This window comes from Ranitomeya imitator, chromosome 5, assembly GCF_032444005.1.
Source record: "Ranitomeya imitator isolate aRanImi1 chromosome 5, aRanImi1.pri, whole genome shotgun sequence".
In the NCBI taxonomy this organism is placed as follows: domain Eukaryota; kingdom Metazoa; phylum Chordata; class Amphibia; order Anura; family Dendrobatidae; genus Ranitomeya; species Ranitomeya imitator.
The window spans coordinates 120,779,385-120,797,998 of NC_091286.1; the positions used below are offsets into that span (position 1 = coordinate 120,779,385).

General features: G+C 42.6%; 1 protein-coding gene across 2 annotated transcripts in view; it reads right to left on the reverse strand.

Annotated features, from left to right (window-relative positions):
- Positions 1–18,614, reverse strand: part of LTBP1 (latent transforming growth factor beta binding protein 1) — a 536,829-nt gene that overhangs the window by 254,258 nt on the left and 263,957 nt on the right. The window contains exon 5 of one of the 2 annotated variants that reach the window (XM_069769110.1): positions 13,115–13,282. The exons of the other annotated variant lie outside the window; for it this stretch is intronic. Within the exon in view, the coding sequence (XP_069625211.1) occupies positions 13,115–13,282 (168 nt within the window). The remainder of the gene's footprint in view (positions 1–13,114; positions 13,283–18,614) is intronic. 2 annotated transcript variants of the gene reach the window in all.

Sequence of the window (18,614 nt, forward strand, 5' to 3'; positions counted from 1 at the left end):
TGCTGCTCTGTATAGCTAAGTGCTTTTTGCTTTTTTGTTGCTTTTTTTCTGTCCAGCTTGTCTTTTGTTTTGCTGGAAGCTCTGAGACGCAAAGGGTGTACCGCCGTGCCGTTAGTTCGGCACGGTGGGTTTTTTTTGCCCCCTTTGCGTGGTTTTGCTTTAGGGTTTTTTGTAGACTGCAAAGTTCGCTTTACTGTCCTCGCTCTGTCCTAGAATATCGGGCCCCACTTTGCTGAATCTATTTCATCCCTACGTTTTGTCTTTTCATCTTACTCACAGTCATTATATGTGGGGGGCTGCCTTTTCCTTTGGGAAATTTCTCTGGGGCAAGTCAGGCCTATTTTTCTATCTTCAGGCTAGCTAGTTTCTTAGGCTGTGCCGAGTTGCCTAGGTAGTTGTTAGGCGCAATCCACAGCCGCTTTTAGTTGTGTTTAGGATAGGATCAGGTGTGCAGTCTACAGAGTTTCCACGTCTCAGAGCTCGTTCTTGTATTTTTGGGTATTTGTCAGATCACTGTGTGCGCTCTGATCGCTAAGCACACTGTGTTTCTGGATTGCCTTCATAACACCTGTCATTAGCAAACATAACATTTATCCCAATGCAAAATTCATCAAAAGTTTCGGTCACACATGTGACCTTCGTCAGTGACAAAGATTGGGATAGTAGATAAATACTGATGGCTATATGCGCTGCCAATGATGTCCAGAGTACAGCGTCAATCTTAAATGAGAGTCTCTTAATACAGCCTTAAGGAAAGCTGATTCCGCGGTGTCCACCGCTGTAAAGGTGGACACCGCGGAATCAGCTTTCCTTAAGGCTGTATTAAGAGACTCATTTAAGATTGACGCTGTACTCTGGACATCATTGGCAGCGCATATAGCCATCATTATTTATCTACTATCCCAATCTTTGTCACTGACGAAGGTCACATGTGTGACCGAAACGTTTGATGAATTTTGCATTGGGATAAAATAAAGTATCCAATCTTCTCCTCACAACAAGTTGAGTGCTGGGTTTTGTTACTATTCATGAAAGTAATCGACCTGCCCTCAGGAATTAGGAGCGCTTGGGACGTGACGCATGTCCATCTCCGTGGGTGAGCCACGGGCGTCTGTGGACGCATAGTGGAAATGGGATTTCTTGAAATCACATCCACTATGCTGAAACATCTAGATGCTGCGGGTTCGATGATGCACAAGTACACAGCATCCAACCAGCAGCGTTTACTGATCGTGTGCACTTACCTTTATGATATTCATATGTAAACGGAGGCAGCTATTGCACCCGTCTGCCATGCAAATGAGCAGAAGGAGCTACATACAGAGCCAGAGTCACTGAACCCGTGATGATCCCTTTTTTTATATGGCCACCAAAATCCAGCCTAACGTAACCTAGTTATTTTTGTTCCATAAAAGCCAGATTGAACACCGTTCATGGCCTGAAGGCCAAGAACCGGGAGGACACGTGCACCGTGCAGCCATCCTTTCACTGGGTTCTGTAACCTTACCACACAGCAAGTATGATGGGAATGATCTGATGATACAAAATTCCTGTACATGACAAGATAAGACATATTAACCCTATATAAGATGTGGAATTCCTTTCTTATTCATCTTTTCATACCATATGAACAGAAATAAACCAATGAGCTCTATTAAAGAACCTGAGAATAAGCAGAGCAGTATTATAGCGGATATAACTCGCCAGAGCTGAGTTACAGCTGGAAGACTTCGCTAAGAACCGAATATACACTATACAGGTCCTTCTCAAAAAATTAGCATGTAGTGTTAAATTTCATTATTTACCATAATGTAATGATTACAATTAAACTTTCATATATTATAGATTCATTATCCACCAACTGAAATGTGTCAGGTCTTTTATTGTTTTAATACTGATGATTTTGGCATACAACTCCTGATAACCCAAAAAACCTGTCTCAATAAATTAGCATATTTCACCCATCCAATCAAATAAAAGTGTTTTTTAATAACAAACAAAAAAACCATCAAATAATAATGTTCAGTTATGCACTCAATACTTGGTCGGGAATCCTTTGGCAGAAATGACTGCTTCAATGTGGCGTGGCATGGAGGCAATCAGCCTGTGACACTGCTGAGATGTTATGGAGGCCCAGGATGCTTCAATAGTGGCCTTAAGCTCATCCAGAGTGTTGGGTCTTGCGTCTCTCAACTTTCTCTTCACAATATCCCACAGATTCTCTATGGGGTTCAGGTCAGGAGAGTTGGCAGGCCAATTGAGCACAGTAATACCATGGTCAGTAAAACATTTACCAGTGGTTTTGGCACTGTGAGCAGGTGCCAGGTCGTGCTGAAAAATGAAATCTTCATCTCCATAAAGCATTTCAGCCGATGGAAGCATGAAGTGCTCCAAAATCTCCTGATAGCTAGCTGCATTGACCCTGCCCTTGAAACACAGTGGACCAACACCAGCAGCTGACATGGCACCCCACACCATCACTTGACACTGGACTTCAGGCATTTTGGCATTTCCTTCTCCCCAGTCTTCCTCCAGACTCTGGCACCTTGATTTCCGAATGACATGCAAAATTTGCTTTCATCAGAAAAAAGTACTTGGGACCACTTAGCAACAGTCCAGTGCTGCTTCTCTGTAGCCCAGGTCAGGCGCCTCTGCCGCTGTTTATGGTTCAAAAGTGGCTTTACCTGGGGAATGCGGCACCTGTAGCCCATTTCCTGCACACGCCTGTGCACGGTGGCTCTGGATGTTTCCACACCAGACTCAGTCCACTGCTTCCTCAGGTTCCCCAAGGTCTGGAATCGGTCCTTCTCCACAATCTTCCTCAGGGTCCGGTCTCCTCTTCTCGTTGTACAGTGTTTTCTGCCACATTGTTTCCTTCCAACAGACTTACCATTGAGGTGCCTTGATACAGCACTCTGGGAACAGCCTATTTGTTGAGAAATTTCTTTCTGGGTCTTACCCTCTTGCTTGAGGGTGTCAATGATGGCCTTCTTGACATCTGTCAGGTCGCTAGTCTTACCCATGATGGGGGTTTTGAGTAATGAACCAGGCAGGGAGTTTATAAAAGCCTCAGGTATCTTTTGCATGTGTTTAGAGTTAATTAGTTGATTCAGAAGATTAGGGTAATAGGTCGTTTTGAGAACCTTTTCTTGATATGCTAATTTATTGAGACAGGCTTTTTGGGTTATCAGGAGTTGTATGCCAAAATCATCAGTATTAAAACAATAAAAGACCTGACAAATTTCAGTTGGTGGATAATGAATCTATAATATATGAAAGTTTAATTGTAATCATTACATTATGGTAAATAATGAAATTTAACACTATATGCTAATTTTTTGAGAAGGACCTGTAGTTATCATACTATTATGGTATAACATTGACTTACTGCAAAAGCTTTGCGTAAAAATGTTCAAAACTGAAGCAACAAATAAAGATAAGGATTAAATAGGGTTAAATGTAACGTTGGTAGGGGTTAGACCCTCCCATACATGGAAGGTAATAATACATATATAATATCAGAACTTCACCTCAATATCAGTAAGGCCGACGTCACACATCTGACATTGACAGCACGAGTAGAGTACTGACCGTGATGTTCGGACCAGCCATGGGTTTCCTTACTCACACACAACAGCCTTAGGCTACTTTCACACTAGCGTTAACTGCAATCCGTCACAATGCGTCGTTTTGCAGAAAAAACGCATCCTGCAAAAGTGTTTGCAGGATGCGTTTTTTCTCCATTGACTAACATTACGCGACGCATTGCGACGGATTGCCACACGTCGCAACCGTCGCGCGACGGTTGCGCCGTTTTTCGGCCGACCGTCGGCCGCAAAAAACGTTCCATGTAACATTTTTTGCAGCCGACGGACCGTCTTTTCCGACCGCGCATGCGCGGCCGGAACTCCTCCCCCACCTCCCCGCACCTCACAATGGGGCAGCGGATGCGCTGAAAAGCAGCATCCGCTGCACCCGTTGTGCGGCGGAGGCAACGCTAGCGTCGGTAACCTCGGCCCGACGCACTGCGACGGGCCGGGCCCGACGCTAGTGTGAAAGAAGCCTTAGGGGAGGTGCAGACGGCCATAGATTCTCTCACCCAAGAGTATCGGGCTGATTATGCAAATGACTCTCTGACCAAACTCTAGTTTGGAGTGTGATCCGATTCTCTTGGATGAGGAGAAGGTGGAGAAAAATATGTCTCCATTCTATCAGATATCGGAAATGGGACTGCACTCATAATATCTGAGTGCAGTACGATTTTTCCAACGCACTCGGCGTTTCATGGCTGAGTGCAATCAGAACATCGGATCAAACTCGGGCATGCTGCAATTTGTATCCTGGGATAAGTCATATTGCACGACTCGTTAAAGAGTTGATTGTGACTTGTAGGATCCCTACTTCCAACAGGTGGCGCTATAGATTTTAAGTCCTCTTTTTCTCAGAAGAGGAAATTTGCATATCCTGGGACTGACGCTGTAGAAAACAACGGATAGCACCCGTCCGATTATTATGGTCGTGTGCACAAGTCCTCAAAGTCATAAATGATGGCTGAGGTACTAACATGATGCTCCATAATCAGACAGTGAATGTCAGATATGTAAACCCAGCCTAGATCTGAATGATCTACACACAGTCTGGCAAACCTTTCAATAATAGATGCTTCAACCTTTTTGGCCACCAACTAATAAACTTATAGCACTGTCGTTTAGGGGACAGCGCCAAAAAAACACATACAATTAGGTATAGGTTTCTCTATTTGCATTTGGAAGGGTGAAATTTACAGTTATAGATGTAAGGGTATCTGAACGTGACTTGACAGGTTCACCTACTTGGAAAAGACGTTGTGTGTGCATACCTTGTTAAGGTCATAGGTGGATATGTGCACATGATTTGGCAGGTTTGCTAGCCTGGAAAAGATGCCACCTGCATATACCCTTACACCCATGACCCGAATAATATAAGCACACATGACAAGTGATGAGCGAATATACTCGTCACTCGAGATTTCTCGAGCATGCTCGGGGGTCCTCCGAGTATTTTTTAGTGCTCGGAGTTTTAGTTTTTAGCGCTGCAGCTGAATGATTTACATCTGTTAGCCAGCATAAGTACATGTGGGGATTCCCTAGCAACCAGGCAACCCCCACATGTACTTATATGGCTAACAGATGTAAATCATTCAGTTGCGGCGCTAAAAACTAAAACTCCGAGCACTAAAAAATACTCGGAGGACCCCCGAGTGTGCTCGAGAAATCTCGAGTAAAGAGTATATTCGCTCATCACTACACACGACATCTCTTACAGGCGGGTGAACCTGATGGAGTTTTTCAAAATGAAAGTAAGGAAAACACAAAAGGCAAAAATCAAACCGTCTAGTCATAATATCCAATGGAGCACATAAATAGAATTATCATAAGCCTGTAAATGGAGTAGTGTGGGACACACCAATGCTTAAAGAGCAAAAACCACTGAAAAAATGGTGCAAAAAGTCCAGCAGGTAATCATAAACAAATTTATTAAATATAAATACATAAATAGCAAGATACAGACAGTAGTGGGTTAAAACTGCCGACAAACAGCATGGAGCACAAGGAGCACAGCCAACATCCCCATAGCATCCAATCAATACATAGACACTGGGTAACAAAAATGATAGTCAAGTCCCTACAAGTTCCACACGAATGGCAATCCATCATATATTAAGCCGGGAACGTATGGGCAAAAGATATATATATATATATATATATATTTATAAAACCAGTGTAGAGTAAAGTGGCTTACGTAGGAAACATACCAATGATGTAGCAGTGGGGACGTGCCGGCTCCAACCCACCCCGAAGGGCGTTTCGGAATAATCCTTCTTTTGAGTTTTTCAAAATGAAGACACTTCACGAAAGGTCAGAGCTTTTCTCCCTTAACATCTTTTTTAGAGTATTTTTCTAATCGCTTAATGAACAAGTTCTTTGACTGGCAGGCAGATTTTTTGTGCCTTTTTTTGTGTCATTCATTTACACTGGAATATTCCAGACATTTTTTTTTACCACCATTCCAAAATTAAGAAGCCGCTAGCAATTTTTCTTTCAATAACGCAATAAAAACATTCAAAAAGACGCCCCTTCATCTTTTGAGCCTTTTCATTGATTTGTGTTGTAAGTAAAGAGTGTCTTAAAAGTAGAAAACGCCTGAAGAATGATCAACACCCTTCTTTTAACCACTTGGCATTTTTGGAAACCTGAAGTGGTTAAAAGATGCTCAGAAGCCTGAACATATGAACAGCAAGTCATTTTTACATAGAAAGGCATTTGTTCATTATTTTGAGGAGTTCAAAGTGCTTTTAAGTTGGTTTTGGAGAGAATGTTGTTGAAAAATACATGTACAAATACCCTAAGTGTCAAGAATGCGCCTAGTTTTTTTACACACAACAGTGCCATATGGGCCAAACAAAGAAGATAGTCAGCCATTTGTCTGTCCCATGCCAAGATATTACAGTATGAATCATGCTATGTAATAATAGTAATATTTTGCCCCTTTTCATACCCAGTCTGTATCAGGCAATACGGCACAACCTGTGAAACATCAGTGTTTCTGTAGTATGCCAGGAAAGGATTAAAGAACGACTACGCTACAAGTACTGTACATATTTCGAACAGCTGTTTTACTCATTGTAGCTTGTTACCTACAGAATATATAGAAGAGTCTACAGCATGGCTCAGGGGAGGCCATGTTGTTCTTATTCGCTGCCAATGAAAAGCCACTGACATTATCAAATTCAATGCTCGCGTATAGGGCAGCATACACAATAGAGGCTTGCGGTGAGGCTAATCCCATTAGAGACCAAATGTGAATGTTTCATTTTCTTTATCGGTAATATCCTGGCACTGTCACAGCAGAACATTGCCTGAGGTGAGAGCATCTGGTTCATTTCCAGCAACTACAAGTCATGACAGGTAAATTCCTTCACTGTTTGTCAAACCGACATATTTTCGAGAGCACTCAAACAGCATTGCCAACAAGAACCAAGGATGAGAATGTAAACACGATGAGGGGGATAAGGGTTTGCTTTTTCCATTTTTAAAAATTACACACATTGGAAGCGTGTAAAGATGAATCAAATTCCTAGCAAGAATTTGTGTGAAGAATTCAATCTCCAAAACTTTTGTATCACATCATTATGACTCATGCAGTACGATGACAAAAGACTGAGTTATTATATTACAACATACAGTATTTGGTTAAAGAGGACTCGTCACATCTGCTGATGGGCTTGTTTCAGTAAATACCTGTATTTCCCATAAGATAAGGTTTCTGTAGCTTCTTTCCTATTATTTCTGCACTATGTGTATACTATACTATAATATACAATATAATATGATATGAAGGACAATGTCCAACCATCTGTTCCTGACCTCAAGCTGAAGCGCACTTAGGTTGTGCAGAAGGACAGTGATCGAAAACACACCAGCGAGTCCATCTCTGAATGGCTTACAAAAACTAAAATTAAGACTTTGGAGTGGCCTAGTCAAAGTCCTGACCAAACTACAGTTTGTATTTACTTGTGTTATTTTTGTCTAATATTTAAATTTGTTTGGTGATCGGAAACATTGAAGTGGGACAAACATGCAAAAGAATAGGAAATCAGGAAGGGGGCAAAGACTTTTTCAAACCACTGTATATTCAATATAAACTGTATGTCATTTCAGGTGTTTTTCCCCATAGCTTTGTCTACAATCTTAAAAATCTTCTTTTCTCTCCCCATGATCAAAAGATTGGCTCATATGCGATACGAGGAAAGTACTCAGAATTTTAAGCCAATCAGATGTCGTCAACATCTGCTCTCCCGACTTCTCACTCAGAGCATGAAGTCTCAGAGAAAGAGAAACTGCAGCTGCATCTGCCTCCTCCCCCACTGCTATTCACAGTGTTACTCTAAACTGATTTATCAAGAGTTTTCTGAATATTTACACTGTGTGCTGGGAGTGAATTACAGATTACTGTAATGTGAGAAAGATCACGCATTTCCGCCAATCAGAGGTAAATCAGGTGCACGGTCACTCTATTCATATTTAATGGCTCTTCCAGAGATTGCCAAGTACTGCGCTCGGCTGTCTTTGGCACTCCTAGAAGAATAATTGGAGCAGCAGTGCACTTAATCAACCACCTCCCCGTTCACATGGGGCTTTTCAGAGCCCCAGTTCTCAAGATCGGCTTTGGTCCCATTGATCGGGAAGAATTCCTTATCCCTTAGATAGGGCATTAATTCCAAACTTGAGAATAACCCTTTAAGGTAAAGTTATTATGACAAGTCTGCGGTTGTTTCAGATCCATTGCGGCATTGCATCTGCTACTGACATCTGAGCTAACTATGGACAGAAATATGTGCTGAATCACGGCTTCAGCACGGTGGACAAGAAGTGAATCAGACAAGCAATGTGAACCCAATAAAAACAAACGAAAGAAACCCTGACACAACTAAACTCACAGCTGTCCACCTGTTGATCTCAGATACATTTAGACAACCATGTGGGCTGACTGCTAGGAAAATATGTGTGTGGTATAGGCTGAGCATGGTTCCAATCACCAAATATTACTCAAAGACGCATAGCTATGAACACAGCAGAGGTATTAACCTATAGATGTGTCCGTATCAGTGGAAATCACAGAAACAGAATGTCGGATCTGGAAGGGACCTCCAGGGTCATCGTGTCCAACTCCTGCTCAATGCAGGATTCACTAAACCATCTCAGACAGACGTCTGTCCAGCCTCCGATTGAAGACTTCCATTGAAGGAGAACTCGCCACCTCTCGTGGCAGCCTGTTCCACCCAATGGTCACTCTCACTGTCAAAAAGTTGCCATACCATGTGTGTGACCTGGGCAACTACAAAGGGGCCTATTGCCACCTTTTTTATGTAGCTACCTAAGGTCTATAAAATTTAATGGACGGGACCGTGCTAATCATTTTCTTGACAATTCTTAGAGATACATAAGGGTCTCTATGATGATACACTAGAGAGCGCTGGGGCCCCCACTGTCTGTCTCTGCCCCAGAACAGTAGTGCACTTTTGTTCTACTACCATGACCATCTCTGAAGCAAATTACAGCTTTTACCTAGTGCTGACACTGCGCTTTCATGTATCACAGGTTCACTTTTTGATTGCAGACAAACTTAGTCTTTTTATTCTTGATCCTTAAAAACTATTGTCAGCAACAGCTCGAAAAATGATCATATCTATAATATCATATACACGCTCCTCAACATTGGAATTGTGACTCCAAGAAGGAAAAGTTGTGAAGTTATGGAAATCTCAGCATGGATAGACATGGAAATGATGAAAAATGTTCAAAACATTTTGATTTATTCAGTATGCAGTGTGGGGGCCATGTGTAGAAATGAACATGTCTATGGATCCTGTCAGTTCCAGAATTCCACGTCTCTTCTTTCCTGGTGTTGCGTTTTCACTGTTGAGGAATGTATATCATTCTGTGCTCATTACAAGTGAACCTACAGTTCCAGTGCGCTGATTTACTGACGCTTAGAAACGTCTTATTTTCCTAGCACATGGAAAGCAGACAGGGCCCGTAGGTGCCAGAAAAGTGTTTAGAAAGCCTACTGAGAAATTACCTGAAAAGTACTGTAAGGGATGAAATATTGGAATCTTTCAAGTGTTTGCTACCTGGGATAAGTGGCACAGTAAGCTGATTTTATGTTATGAAAATGAATGAAGAAAATGTAGACTTAGAGAAAGAGCGAGCAATATAAAAAAGGGTTTATTCAAGGGATTGGAAACAAGCTGAGCAACTAAGAACCAAATTGCATCCAGTATTATCTGAAGAATACAATAAGCATCCTACTTTCTGAATAGGTGCAGGAGATATACAGTCATGGCCAAAAGTATTGACACCCCTGCAATTCTGTCAGATAATACTCTTCCTGAAAATGATTGAAATCACAAATTCTTTGGTATTATTATCTTCATTTAATTTGTCTTAAATGAAAAAAACACAAAAGAGAACGAAGCAAAAAGCAAAACATTGATCATTGATCAAATGGGCCAGACAAAAGTATTGGCACCCTCAGCCTAATACTTGGTTGCACAACCTTTAGCCAAAATAACTGCAACCAACCGCTTCTGGTAACCATCAATGAGTTTCTTACAATGCTCTGCTGGAATTTTAGACCATTCTTCTTTGGCAAACTGCTCCAGGTCCCTGATATTTGAAGGGTGCCTTCTCCAAACTGCCATTTTTAGATCTCTCCACAGGTGTTCTATGGGATTCAGGTCTGGACTCATTGCTGGCCACCTTAGAAGTCTCCAGTGCTTTCTCTCAAACCATTTTCTAGTGCTTTTTGAAGTGTGTTTTGGGTCATTGTCCTGCTGGAAGACCCATGACCTCTGAGGGACCCAGCTTTCTCACACTGGGCCCTACATTATGCTGCAAAATTTGTTGGTAGTCTTCAGACTTCATAATGCCATGCACACGGTCAAGCAGTCCAGTGCCAGAGGCAGCAAAGCAGCCCCAAAACATCAGGGAAACTCCACCATGTTTGACTGTAGGGACCGTGTTCTTTTCTTTGAATGCCTCTTTTTTTCTCCTGTAAACTCTATGTTGATGCCTTTGCCCAAAAAGCTCTACTTTTGTCTCATCTGTCCAGAGAACATTCTTCCAAAACGTTTTAGGCTTTTTCAGGTAAGTTTTGTCAAACTCCAGCCTGGCTTTTTTTATGTCTCGGGGTAAGAAGTGGGGTTTTCCTGGGTCTCCTACCCTACAGTCCCTTTTCATTCAGGCGCCGATGGATAGTATGGGTTGACACTGTTGTATCCTCGGACTGCAGGGCAGCTTGAACTTGTTTGGATGTAAATCGAGGTTCTTTATCCAACATCCGCACAATCTTGCATTGAAATCTCTTGTCAATTTTTCTTTTCCGTCCACATCTATGGAGGTTAGCCACAGTGCCATGGGCTTTAAACTTCTTGATGACACTGCGCACAGTAGACACAGGAACATTCAGGTCTTTGGAGATGGACTTGTAGCCTTGAGATTGCTCATGCTTCCTCACAATTTGGTTTCTCAAGTCCTCAGACAGTTCTTTGGTCTTCTTTCTTTTCTCCATGCTCAATGTGGTACACATAAGGACACAGGACAGAGGTTGAGTCAACTTTAATCCATGTCAACTGGCTGCAAGTGTGATTTAGTTATTGCCAACATCTGTTAGGTGCCACAGGTAAGTTACAGGTGCTGTTAATTAGAGAAGCATCACATGATTTTTCGAAGGGTGCCAATACTTTTGTCCACCCCCTTTTTTATGTTTGGTGCGGAATTATTCCAATTTGGCTTTAGGACAATTCTTTTTGTGTTTTTTTCATTTAAGACAAATTAAATGAAGATAATAATACCAAATAATTTGTGTTTGCAATCATTTTCAGGAAGAAACTGAGTATTATCTGACAGAATTGCAGGGGTGTTAATACTTTTGGCCATGACTGTATGTGTTAAAGGGAATCTGTCATCAGGTTTTTGCTTTCCCATCAGAGAGCACCATAATGTAGGGGCAGATAACCTGATTCCAGTTGCTGTCATTCTAATAAAATCCCTGTTTTATCTGCTGTAGATTAACCAGTCCTCTTAACTGCTGAGCTCTGTATAACTCTGCCCACACCACTGATTGGCAGCTTTCTGTGTACACTGTAAATCAGTGGTGAAAACGGGGTTATACAGACCTCATGAATATGGAGGACTACCTGGCAGCAGATTTGCTAGTCCTTTAGTGATAATCTCCTGCTCATAAAACAGTTATTTTGATAACAACTACCGTACTCTGAGCAGCCCAGTAAGAGATACATCACTGGAATCATGGTCTCGGCCCCTACATCATGCTGCTTTCAGAGAAGGTACAAAAAAACCTGGTGATGGGATTCCCTTTAATAAAGGTGTGCACAACAAATACACATATGCAGTACGCCCTCTGAATGATAAACCTTAATATTGTAACAGGTTCCGTCATTGAGGAATCAAAGATACTCACCTCATATCCGACCCAAATAACCCTGTAAGGGCCCATTCGCACACCAGTATTTGGTCAGCATTTTGTATTAGTGTTTGTATGTCACAGACAAAACCAGAAGTGGAACTTACAGAGAAAAAGTATCATTGAAAGATTGACACTAGTGTTGAGTGAATGTACTCGTTACTCGAGATTTCTCGAGCACGCTCGGGGGTCCTCCGAGTATTTTTTAGTGCTCGGAGTTTTAGTTTTTAGCGCCGCAACTGAATGATTTACATCTGTTAGCCAGCATAAGTACATGTGGGGGTTGCCTGGTTGCTAGGGAATCCCCACATGTAATCAAGCAGGCTAGTAGCTGTAAATCATTCAGCTGAGGTGAGGAAAACTAAGGCTATGTGCACACTTTGCAGATTCCACTGCGGATTTTTCCGCAGCGGAATTGCAAAATCCGCAGTGAAAACCCATCGCGGTTTTTACTGCGGATTTATCGCGGTTTTTACTGCGTTTTCTTCTGCGGATTTTCAACTGCAGTTTTCTATTGGAGCAGCTGAAAATCAGCAGAAAAGAAGTGACATGCTGCGGAATGTAATCCGCAGCGTTTCCGCGCGGATTTTTCTGCAGCATGTGCACAGCGTTTTTTGTTTCCCATAGGTTTACATTGAAATGTAAACTCATGGGAAACTGCTGCGGATCCGCAGCAAAATCCGCAAAGTGTGAATATAGCCTAAATCTCCGAGCACTAAAAAATACTCGGAGGTCACCCGAGCGTACTCGGGAAATCTCGAGTAACGAGTATATTCGCTCATCACTAATTGCCACCTGTTCTGTGTTTTGGACATATTCCTGGTTCTGGCATATTGATAAAAAATACTGATGCGTGAATAAAGCCAAAAAGCAAGCATTTCCCACCCCAATAGTTGTCACACTGCTGGGAGAAAATATAATCATGCACAGGTGTCAACACTTTGTGCACTTGCAGTGGGTTAGTGATTAACAGTCCACCCAAATAATCAGTATAATCTATAGTCGGACTATTTTAGTGAGCGCCACTCCCCCCGTCTTCTATCAAAGCATGGCGGCAATAATACAGAACTATCACATCTGCACTTACCTACTCGGAAGTTACTGGAGGTCAGCGTGTCGGCGGCGTGACCGTTCTCACTAATAAGCGTGGTCGTGTTCCCCTTCTCGCAGTTGTTATGACAGCGCCCCTTGGTACAGGTCACTTTGCAAATGCTGGGTGTGAAGACCACCTTGATGCGCCCTGTCTGGTTCCCCACTGCCAGAGGAGGCACAGAAAAAAGGAAAAATAGACAAATCAGCTTGGTATCCATTGGTTTCCTCCCCAAGTCTGGACAAAAAAAAAAAAAAGTATTAAAAAGACCAATATGAGGGAGAAGTGAAGCAGCTCGTCGGTGATCTCTGCTCAGTATCCAGGAGTGGGAAGATTAGCAGGCAGGACTCCGGGATCTACTCCAAGACCACATTTACAGTCACCAGAGTGGGATTAGTAATCACAATGCTGCACTTTATTCACCGGGAGAGTGAAAGTGTATAAAAAATGAAAAGTCGAACACGCTGCATGACAGCTTCCACGGCCAGCTCTGACAGGCAGATGTAAGGCAGTGAGGATGGCGGAACACCTAGGGGAGAATAGGCTCCTGTGTCTCCTCGCCTACTCCAGCTGTTTCTGCCGTTATTAAGTCACTCTCTTCCCCTCTCTCTCACTAGAGCCCGTCCCCTGGAAATGTTTTAGGCATGCGGCGTGTCTGAGAACATCTGTCTCAAATCTCCTGGCACCATAGACCGGAGTGATCAAATCTTGTTTGTGACGCAGCTGCCTGGGTCCAATTTTTTTTTTATCCACTACCTCTTGGCAAAAGTTCCCCTTCTGGATTATATAGCTGTAGTTCATTATACCTGTTCGGGGGCAGAAATCAGCGACTACCGCTAATAGCTTATTAGACCTTTCCTGATTTATTTTCTGACTCCATCTCGAGCACATTCATGTCAGAGTCGAAACGAATCCGTGATTGCTTTAGAAAGGCATCACTACGGATGGAAGGATGGAAAGTCTTCTTATAGACTGATGCAAATGTCTAATGTTTCCAGAGGGATAAGTTACAAGTGCAGTTTCCTTCATTAAAAAGGAAATCTAGTCACTTTCTGACACCGAAAGGAGACTTGTCAGACGCGTCAGTAAAGCCTTGTGTTATGACACCGCCATGCTGCTAATGAAAGGACCGCAACGCTCTAGGTGCCCAAACCTCCTTGGTCCTACCGGAAAACTGCCACATATTGTTCATTTTAAGTATGGATCGCAGCTCTTGGATCTGCTCGGAAATAAACTTTTAACGTCTCCCATTTAACCCATGAAGGAACTGGCCAATTATGACCTCAAAGTGGCTGTCCACATCAAGACTCTGCTTTCTAAATGCAGACCCGCTGGCATCAAGCTGATCAGAGTGGGCCAAGCAGCTGAAACTTCTGGCGATCAGCTGTTATTGTTGGGTGAATCTGTGGGTGGCTGCACAGTATTACATGGCCCTCAGTCAAATGAATTTTAGACATGTAATATATATGTTGTTCCAAGTTCTCCAATTCCAGCAGTTCTTTGAGGTAATAAAAGGCCTTCCCAAGTGGGGGATATCCCTACATGTCTATATTCTATTAAAAAATGGCATAACCCCTTTAGGGATCGCTTTTGTTTTATCGGATAACACTCGACTAAATGTTATCCTATGGGACAATGCACAGATGGGTTTTTTGTTTTTTTTCTAATGCCGACTCAGAAAGTCTGTGGGGGTGTGTGAAACATTGAACTGCACTCGGATGTCATCCAAGTGAAGCTCGATTACGGCGGACACAGAGACAATGGAGGAGATGGAGACATTAAGTTCTCCATCTTCACACCTGTGCTGTGATTTTGTCATCGCATCATAGTAAGGTGAGACTCAGATCAAACTCTGACAGAGTTTCATTCGAGTGGCATTAACATAATTGGCCCGATTCTCTCGCATGAGGGAATCAATGGCCATGTGATCGAGCCCTTAAAGAGATCCGCCACCAAAAATAGTTTTGTCGACATTATTGATGTCTCCAGTTTTTACGCTTTGTTCCCAACAAAGAGTATTTGGTGAATATTTAATGTCACAGATTTCCTTCAAACTCTCACGGTGCTAGCAGGGATCTCACCGAGGTCACCGCAGTTCAGTCCAGCTGGGAACACAGCCTCAGTGACAGGATGTAACCTCGATGACGTCACCGCCGGTCACTGAGGCTGCACTCGCAGCAGCTCATTCACCAGTGATTCCCAGCCTGGACAGTCGCATCTTGGCACTGTCTAGGTTGAAAACTATTTTTCCCCCAGACATGGATTACTGCGTGGGAAAGAAGGACAGATAGGTGAGGGATATTGTTGGTTTTTATTTTTTGTTTATTACAGGAGAACGAGGGCTTCCATGGAATAGGTGTTTGGTGAGTATAGCTGTGTTTATTTTTTAAATAAAAAAGTAAAAGTGTGTTTTGTTTTATTTCTAATAAAATACTTTATTCTGGCTGTGTCTTTACTTACCATACAACTATTGGATTAGTAATGGATAGGTGTCTAATAGACAATAAAGGTGACATCAACCCCACAAATATGAACCCCACTATAGGATTAGTAATGGATAGGTGTCTAATCTAATATGTAAAGCTGAATGTGCGTATGTGTGTATGTGTGTGTGTGTATGTCTGGGATTGGCATCTGCACCGTCGCAGCTACAGCCACAAAATTTTGCACAGTCACACGTCTGGACCCCGAGAGCGTCATAGGCTATGTTGTGAGGTGAAATTTTAACCCTGCGCTTTCCAATTCACCAAACAATTTTGCCCCTATCTACATAATGGGGAAAAGTGAAAGGAAAAGTGTTGTGTTGGAGGAAAATTGACAGCTGCCAGATGTGAACAAGGGGGACTTAAAGAGAGAGAGCAATGGCGCCAAAGAGTATATACCGTACAGTTGCTAAGGTGGGGCCCCGACATGGGATACTCACCACACACGGGGATATGAACACACACACAAAATGCGCCACACACTACCACATGCTTGAACACATATAACCCTCAGCACACATTTCACCACACATACACCAACCTCGCCACATAAAAGTCGAAACACAAAAGTCGCCGCTCAAAACTCGCCACTCGCAAAACTCGCCACATGCAAAAACTAGGCTCACGCAAAACTCGCCACAAGTGCAAAACTCACCTCATGGAAAACTCGCCACATGCAAAACTTGCACACGTGGAAAAATTGCCACATGCACAAAAGTTGCAACACATGCAAAAGTTGCCTCACACAAAACTTGCACATACTCAAAACGCACCACACATAAAACTCACCGTGTGCAAAACTCGCCATGCGCAAAACTTGCTGCACACAACTTGCTACACTAACCTGTCACATGCAACTCGACACACAAAAAGTTGCTACACGCATGTTGCCACACAAAATTCATCTCACAAAAGTCGCTACATGCATGTCACCACACGCAACTCAACACACACAACTTGACAAACAAAACTCGCCCTAAAACACACACAAGTCTGGTATTATCCTTCAAAAATAAAAATCTGATTAATAAGCAGACAAACTACAAGAGCAACAAATGTACCACATAGGAAATACGACAGTTGTCAGTCACATGACCTGTCTATTATGTGTATGTGTGAGCTAATATATACTGCCAGGGGGAGGGCTTCCTGTTGGCTGGGGATTTATCAGGCTGCCAATTTAGCTTACAAATACTGAGGTAAAAATACTGAGCAAATAACGTGTGAACGAGGTCTAATAGAGGAGGAGATGACACACAGGTATATACTATATACAGGGGAGATGACACACAGATATATACTATATACAGGAGAGATGACACACAGGTATATACTATATAGAGGAGGAGATGACATACAGGTACATACTATATACAGGAGGAGATGACATACAGGTATATACTATATTCAGGAGGAGATGACACACAGGTATATACTATATACAGGAGCAGATGACCTACAGGTATATACTATATACAGGAGGAGATGACATACAGGTATATGCTATATACAGAAGATGACATACAGGTATATACTATATACAGGAGGAGATGACACACAGATATATACTATATACAGGGGAGATGACACAGGTATATACTATATACAGGAGGAGATGACATACAGGTATATACTATATATAGAAGATGACATACAGGTATATACTATACATAGGAGGAGATGACATTCAGGTATATACTATATACAGGGGAGATGACACACAGCAGGTATATACTATATACAGGGGAGATGACATACAGGTATATACTATATACAGGAGATGACATACAGGTGTATACTATATATAAGGGAGATGACAAACATGTATATATTGTGGTGAAAATGAGAGGTGTGAGGTGAAAATGAAAAGGTGTGAGTGCAAAATGAGAGGAGTGAGGGAAAATAGTGGAGTGATCGGAAAATGACAGATGTGAGGTCGAAATGACAAGTGTTAGGGGGGATATGAGAGGAGTGAGGGAGAAAATGAGAGGTGTAAGGGAGAAAATGAGAGATGTGAGGGGGAAAATGAGAGATGTGAGGGGGAAAATGAAACATGTGATTGGGAAAATGAGAGGCGTGATGGGAAAATAAGAGAAGTGAGGTGCTATAACTAACCACAGATATTTACTATGCCCAGGCAACTGTTATGGCTGGCAATCAGGCAACACAGCGTGCAGTAATCAGCGCACATACAGAGATCTGGCAATAACCAAAAACAATAGGACGAGCTCTGAGACGTGGAATCTCTGTAGACTGCAGTACCTGATCTATCCTCACACAACTATAAGCAGCAGTGGATTGCGCCTATCACTACCTATGCAACTCGGCACTGCCTGAGGAGCTGACTAGCCTGAAGATAGAAATACAAGCCTGACTTACCTCAGAGAAATACCCCAAAGGAATAGGCAGCCCCCCACATATAATGACTGTTAGCAAGATGAAAAGACAAACGTAGGAATGAAATAGATTCAGCAAAGTGAGGCCCGATATTCTAGACAGAGCGAGGATAGCAAAGAGAACTATGCAGTCTACAAAAAACCCTAAACGAAAACCACGCAAAGGGGCAAAAAGACCCACCGTGCCGAACTAACAGCACGGCGGTGCACCCCTTTGCTTCTCAGAGCTTCCAGCAAAAGTTAATAGCAAGCTGGACAGAAAAAACAGAAAACAAACTAGAAGCACTTATCTAGCAGAGCAGCAGGCCCAAGGAAAGATGCAGTAGCTCAGATCCAACACTGGAACATTGACAAGGAGCAAGGAAGACAGACTCAGGTGGAGCTAAATAGCAAGGCAGCCAACGAGCTCACCAAAACACCTGAGGGAGGAAGCCCAGAGACTGCAATACCACTTGTGACCACAGAAGTGAACTCAGCCACAGAATTCACAACAGGCAACGCCGGGCTCTTCAGGTAGTAGACAATAAAGGTGACATCAACCCCACAAATATGAACCCCACTATAGGATTAGTAATGGATAGGTGTCTAATAGACAATAAAGGAGACATCAACCCCACA